Genomic DNA, 7,500 nt, shown 5'->3' with positions numbered 1-7,500 from the left:
GTGTAAATTATGCCAATGAGAGTTACAATCTTTCATCCTTTTACAAATATATAAATAAGTGTTCAGGGTTAAAGATAATTGCGTGGGTTAGCCTAACCTACAATCTCGGACAAAACATGTTGAGACAAAAGAACATTTTGGGTACTCCAACAAGTTATCCAAATGTACTGCTTGCAACCTGCCCTTTTCCCTCTCCCCCAACCTCAATGTTGATTTCTCTTGGGCAGAAATATACTGTAGAACATATGACGATACTCAGCAACATTGACTGAGGGGGGGGAGGGGAGTGGGAAGGGGAGAGTAAGTAGGGATGTTTAAAAATGAAGGCGAATTTGTGTTACTGTCTCAACAGTTTTGTCCGAGATTGTAGATGTTTGTTAGCTAACCAAAGTTAGACCTAGGTAGGCTAACCTACATCTAGGTTAGGCTAACCCTAACCTCACTGTCACCCACTTTTTAGCAATGCCGGGAAGGTGAGTGAGGTGGAGACAATAGACAGATTTTCAAGTGCTCTTACCTTCAGTCTTTTTTTAATTTTTCCATTTCATGTATGCTCTCCCTTCTTGTATCTCCTACTCACTTATTTTGGAGAAGCATTGGTCACTGTTAACCTTCTAGTATTTGCATATGAGGATTTGAAATCTAACTAGTTCTCCACTTTTGGTTTTTTATTAGTGCCATCAAGATTTTTGATGTCATTCTTCTGGTCCCCAATTTCCTGTTCTTAGTGTTTCTAATGTACAAAATTGGGACAGCTCAAGTGAAACTGCACAAAATTAAATGTCCAATTGTCAAAACAGTGTCCTTTATGGTAAGGTTGCCGTAATTTTTATATATTACCGGTGTGGCTAATAAAATATTTCATATCCATTTTTTCAAACTTTACTTTATTTCATTGTGCCAAATTTCATTTTACTTCACTCCACTTCACTTTACGTCATAGTCATTTTAGTGTGTCAAATTTGAGCTCATCTCACTTAATCCTTATTCCATTTCCAGTGTAGCAAATTTTAGTGTCGTTCATATTACTCTATTTCACCTCACCTCAGTTTGTCTTGTTGCACCTTATTTTATTTCCTTTACTGTCACTCAAATTCAATTCATTTCATTTTGATTCAGTGCAGCAGATTCCATAAAGAATTAGGGCATACTTGTACTCAGGCCCTCTCCCTTTAACCTGTTCAAGCCATTATGGCTATAGCAAAGGCATACCTGCCAACTGTCACAGCTACTGTAAGGCGTGATTGTCAAGCCTAGCGCTGATTAAAAACTTCAATTTCACACCTACTCATGCCTACAAACCAATAGGCCATTTCCGAGTTAATGTCTGCCTTCTCTTCAAAGCGAGTCTAAGTGCGGAGTTTTTGTGATGGTAATTAGTTCTACTTTACATATGAATAAAAACTAATTTTCGTGACAAAAACTTCGCACTTAGACTCGGTTTGAAGAGGAGACAGGCATGATCTCGGAAATGGCCTATTTCTCATGCCTGGTCTTCACTGACATATTTCGAAAACAAATAAATGAATTAAACCTGAATCAATGACCCTTGATCAACACCTAAATTGCTACAGCATCACCCCTGTAAGGCAACTGTAAACAACACGTATCATGATAGATGACTGCGGTTATTGAGGTATTTAGGTAACTACAAAAAAGAAAGCTTAATTTTTGATGACGAAAAATGGTTACCGTAAGTAATATTTATACATGAGTGCAGCTCTGAAGAAAGCCTGAAAAAAAAATCCAGGCTTGAACAGAGCTGATTAACCTAATGAACGTGAGATTGCATTCCACTGTTTTCCCAACTGAGTTATCAAGTGGTGTCTGACATTTGCAGACTGCAAACTAACCCTAAGTCACAATTATCGAAAGCTAACCATTTTAAAATCGGTTCTTAGACTTAAATAATGTTTATCAGTGCTATTTGAAATGGGTGCTCAGACTTAAATAATGTTTGTCAGTGCTATTTGTAGGCAGTTTGCAGTCTGAAAATGTCAGACACCTGTTATCAAGCTACCAACAACCAAGCCAAGCTGGTTGATAGCTGCGATTCAGTGAATGGATCTTCAACTCATGTATTTTTCAAAATGTTCTCAGCTCAAATATATGAATAATTTTCATGCCTTCTATCATTCATAAGTAATCTACAGTTCATTATTCTATTTCTTTATTTTTTGGTGTTCATCTTGACTAATTTCTGTGTTTTTTTCAAGGTGTTTCTTGTATGCTTTGTTGGAATTTCACGTTGTTTTGTCTCAATGTTCTTGTCATCCATGCTCCATCAGAGACACAAGGATGCTTTGCCAACTAAGGTACAACACCCCAATGCTAAAAAAAACCGAAGTCAATAGTATTCCCGTGGATTGTCTCTTGACATGTTTCTTCTATTTACTGTATAAGGTTACTGCTGCAGCTGTGGTATTGAAGACCTACATGAAGTCCCACTTGATTGAACAGTGGATATCCCTGTCCACTACAAAAATAATTTCCATTCAATGGATAAACCAATATGATATCAGTCGACCAATAACATCACAAATAAGTTGACCAATAACATCTACGACTGGAGTTCTTATAGTATCTACTGACGTTACACAAATCACTTGACTCTGAAGATGACTTCCACTCAGGTTGTCAAATCGTTGGTCAATGTCATCTCAAACAGTCCTTCTCAGAACTACACTCACCCGGACGATTGTACTTTACTTAATTAAAACTTCTTAGTAGATATATCTTGGCTTGGAAATGCTTGCTTGCTTGAGGAAATGCCTGACGAAACCATCTACCTGTCAAAATCTTGTTTTCAAATCCTTCTTCCTCTGAACTGTTTTAAACCATCCATGTGGTTTGGATATACTTCGGATCCATCATTCCTGGTTACTCTTATCTGTGCCAGTTGAAAAAATCTTTTTTAACCTTGTCATAAATGTCAATAAAGTTGGTCATTTACCGGGTACTTGCAATGGTAGAAATTATGATGAAGACGTTAGCAGATTTTTATTCCGTGTTAATTTCCCCCAGATTTTGTGGCTACTCCTTAGCTGTTTCCTGTTGGCAGTGGAGTTAAGTGTGATCATATTTGGATTATGGGCAGGTACGAATCACCAGAAGGTGACCTTGCCATAATTATTATTGTACAGGTGTGCTTTCGCTTTGCTGTTGCACGCCCAGTTCATGTAAACTTGTTTATTAACAGGGGTGGATCTAGGGGGAGGGTGCGGGGGGTGTGCACCCCACTAAGAAGACCTGTAGGTTTCTAATACAAAGTTCTGGCCCCAGTTGTTCAAACGATGTATAGCGCTGTCCACTGAATAAATGACTAACCAGCGAATAAACACAAGCAAAAACCATTTGAGTTATCCAGTGGATATTGATTTATCCGATTTGAACAACTGGGGCCTGGTATTCTACGAAAAAAAAAATGTCACCAACCAGCTACGCCATTTCTTAGTGGTGTACCCCCTCCTAAGAAAAAGGCTGGATCCCCCCTGATTTACCAGTAAAAAATTATGCCCCAGCCATTAATTAACCCATTGACTCCTGGGAGTGATACTTAACAGATTTCACTCTGTCTAACGCCAGGCCATTTTACTTGTCAATTGGGAGCATCCTAGGTGTAGTATCTTTTGGGCTGCCTGTGGCTGCCAGGAAAAGTATTACGGGATAGGTTTGGACGAAAATAGCCGAGTGGCGCAAAGACGACACAAGGCAGGAGTTTTATCGTTTGAATACGGCTTAAATGCGAATGAAAGAGTGTTACAATTGGTTGCCTGAGGAGTGAATGGGTTAAAAGAATGTTTGGCCACCATCTTGAATTTGGAGAGCAGAGGAAAACATTACCGTCAAGGGGAGCGAGCATTTCATGAAAAGAGGGAGGGAGGAGTGGAAGGGAAGAATAGATAATTTTCATGTTTTCCCAAACAAACAGCAGGCAGCTTCTCTCGTAAAGCATGAAAATTCTCTCATCCTAAAATAAAGAAAGAGAAGAAGTAAGTTACTTGATAGAACAATTTCCAAATGACTGTCAAAGTACAAATGTAATTACGCGATTGCAATAGGTCATTTCCGAGTTCATGTCTGCGACCTCTTCAAAGCGAGTCAAAGTGCGAGGTTTTTCTTATGAAAATTAGCTTTCATTCATTTGTAAAGTGGAACTAATTACCATCACAAAAACTTTGCACCTAGACTCGCTTTGAAGAGGAGGCAGACATAAACTCGCAAATGGTCTATTCTTATGGTTAGTGATTGGTTTAAAAATCTCGCGCCAGTTTATCAACCAATAGAGAGATTATTTGACATCACGTTTTCGTGAAACGCGAACGGCAAAGTGACCATGTGACCATGAGTTTCCCGCCATTTTCTACGTTTGCCTGCTGCGACTTGCCGTTTCTACGTGAAAGTAGTCATTTTTGCGTTTGCCGAATAGGTGAAATTTTCTTCTACATGTTGTTTGCGGAAAAAAAAGTACCCCAAACCCATTTTCCGGTATGCCAAACTGAGGAGGAAAAATTAGGTTTCATGGTTAAAGATAGTTCATAACTGACTCCTTGCCGCCATTTTCTTCATGAACTCACGTTGACTCTGTTGACCGACAAAACTGCTTCATCGAAAAACTCTCAAAATTTGACGGGTAACGATTTTCATTTTATGTAGCGTCTTTTTGTACAAACAGTGTTTCTAAAGACTCCGAGTTTTGTTTTTTGCTTTTTAGTAACTTAATACTCGAATTCCCGTGGGTCACTATTTTACGTGAAGTGTGAAACGTGAAACGTGAAACAGCAAGCTGACGTTTGCCGTTTCACGTGAACGTGATGCTAAATCTTTCTGATGAGAAGGAAAACCAAAACCAATCGCGACTTGCACGCGCGATTTTTTCCCGCTCTTTGAGCAAGCCGTTACATCAAGAGAAAATGAGGGGACAGAGAGGGAGGCTCCCGGTCCAGCCCTTGGGATATGTCATGTCCACGAAAGTTATTTTGAGACGAGCGGAAGTCTTCCGAGACGTCCGCATGCAGGCCAACTTCGGTCCGATGTTTGAAAGAAAATAAATATTCATCAGCCTTCCACGTGCGCCGTCATTTTCTCTTTTCACTAAGAACCTGAGAGCGAGGCACGACTGCATGCAGACGTCTCGGAAGACAGACTTCCGCTAGAACAAAGACTTCCGCTCGTCTAAAAATAACTTTCGTGGACATAACATATCCCGGCCAACGCCCTGAGCCTCCCTCTCTGTCCCCTCATTTTCTCTTGGTTACATGGAATTCCTACGAATTTGGATTGGTTTATTGCGCTGTTTGCACCGCTGTGATTGGTCGAAGTAATTACTTTGGTATTTGTTTTACGACACTCAATTGAAATCCACTCTAACACTGGCAAAATATGAGCTAAAAGCAAACAATTTTTTTGGATTGTTTGCAAAACAGTAATTGTTTCCATACCTGCTAATCGTAAGACTAACATAATTATTTAGTTAATTTACTATTGGGATCAAGAATGGTGTTAGAAGAGCTTGGTCTCTGAAAATGCCGTCCCAAGGACCTAGTATGCGGATTAGGCGTTATAGGGGTCTAGTTACTACACAACTGAACAAAAGCTGTATTACCTAAGGTGAGGGTTCAGTGTAGGGGTTAGTTTCTAAAGAAACTGTGGTGTCGCGTCGGTGGGTAGGCTCAGTCTCCAGCCGTGGGTGTCTCGGTGCGCCCGCGATCCTCCCACTACCAGACACCCACGGCTGGAGACTGAGCCTAGTCGGTGGGGAGTTAAACGGTATCCAGTCATTTCGCCATCAGGAAGACTTGTCACCCTCTCCACCAGCGAACTCGCCACCAATACACAATCAAAATCGCCACCAAGACGAGTTATCTCGCCACCATGCAGTTAGTAAAACACCCCTTTAATTAAGGCTTGACTTGTTTCCGGTTGGATCCAGATTGTTTGTCGTCCGATCGTGGGACATCGCTTTGTCTTTATCCCAAGATTTTATATCTTTTCTCCAACTAGGCAACATGCGCGATGGAAGAAAAGGAGTACGGCGAGTGTTGTGTGTGACGTCCATATGTTCTATTGCATATTCATCAGCTCAGGTTTGTTTAGTATTGTTCTGGTCTCGGTTGTTCAAAAGGTTAGATAAATCACTATCCAGCGGGTAAACACAAGCGAAGCCAATTGATTTATCCAGTGGAATATTGATTTATCCAGCGCATAGCACTATCCACTCTTCGAACAACTGGGGATTTCATTTTCATCGTTTCAGTGGTGGCCATAGCTTGCTGACTGCCGCAACAGCAGCGGCGCGCAAGGGCATGGAGAGTGTTATTTGCGCAGTTCTTATTGACTATTCCAACCCTTTGATTATGGAAAGTGAAGCTAAATGTGAAATTCGGCTGCAATTTAAGAAATTGTCACTTTATAGTACAAACACCTGAACTTCAACGGGATTCAAACTCATGACCACTGGGATGCTAGTCTCCCTCGCAGCCGTTTTTTGGATGTCACGCAACGTTCCCCCAAAAGGGAACGTTGCGTGACATCCAGAAAACGGCTGCGAGGGAGACTACTGCGATGCCGGTGCAGTGCTGTACCAAATGAGCTATGAAGCCGGCACTCAGTTATATATCAGAGTCATCAAATTTATCGTTAAAGTGCCACTATGATCAAAAAATCACTTCTTTTTTTCTTCTTCAGATTTTGAAAGTGTGATTGCTCAACACTTGACTGGCAAAATTTTAAGCTTTGATTTTTATCCAAAGGCTATTTACTTCGAGTGTAAGTTTTGGATTTCACAGTCCGCCATTACTCACGTTTCAAACTGACCGATTGGACCTCATAGGGTTGGATCTAGGAAAAATTGACGTCATTTACTCACTACCTTAAAATGTCGGGGTGTAAACGCAGCTTATTATATATGCAAAACACGAGTTTAAAAGTTTGAAAGCCCGAAACTCTGTGCTGCATATTAATTCAGCCATGTACACACGCATTGCCTTCCTAAACTATTGGGTCTTTGGCGTCATTTTCTCCCCAATCCAGCCCTCTCAAGTTTTTAAAGTTAGTAATGGCGGACCATTAAACAGGAAAATTCCAGTTCAAATAAACAAGTGCCTTTGTTTAATCAAGGCTTAAAACCTCGATCAGTTACTGTTTAGTTAACATAGTTTTGAAATCCAAAGAAAAATGAAAATTTCTTTTTCGGTCGTATTAACACTTTAATATTTTGGAAAAAAAAGCTTTTAGGATTATTTTTTTTGTTCACAGGCTGCCCTTGAATTTATCCAGAGTCCTGGTGTAAACGGAATTTATGGGAAAAGGAACAAATATGATATATTCGGACATGGAGGATCACTCTTTTGGTCCTCCACCTCACTGTTCTTGGCTATGGTGAGTTTTTTTTTGGCGGTCAAATCCATAGCTAAACTTCCTGCTGAATCATTTTACGGGTATTATTGCCTTAATAGCATGAGTGACAAATTATTCCGTAATTTTGGCGCGAAATTTCAG

General features: G+C 40.2%; 1 protein-coding gene across 1 annotated transcript in view; it reads left to right on the top strand.

The window, feature by feature from the left end:
- Nucleotides 1–7,500, top strand: part of LOC138056574 (transmembrane protein adipocyte-associated 1 homolog) — a 12,558-nt gene that overhangs the window by 2,032 nt on the left and 3,026 nt on the right. Inside the window, exons 2-6 of the mRNA XM_068902395.1 lie at nucleotides 676–811; nucleotides 2,217–2,315; nucleotides 3,025–3,097; nucleotides 6,004–6,086; nucleotides 7,258–7,380. Of these exons, the coding sequence (XP_068758496.1) occupies nucleotides 676–811; nucleotides 2,217–2,315; nucleotides 3,025–3,097; nucleotides 6,004–6,086; nucleotides 7,258–7,380 (514 nt within the window). The remainder of the gene's footprint in view (nucleotides 1–675; nucleotides 812–2,216; nucleotides 2,316–3,024; nucleotides 3,098–6,003; nucleotides 6,087–7,257; nucleotides 7,381–7,500) is intronic.

The sequence above is a fragment of the Montipora capricornis genome, chromosome 7 (assembly GCF_036669925.1).
Source record: "Montipora capricornis isolate CH-2021 chromosome 7, ASM3666992v2, whole genome shotgun sequence".
NCBI classification, from domain to species: domain Eukaryota; kingdom Metazoa; phylum Cnidaria; class Anthozoa; order Scleractinia; family Acroporidae; genus Montipora; species Montipora capricornis.
This window is presented reverse-complemented; position numbering and strand designations above follow the sequence as displayed.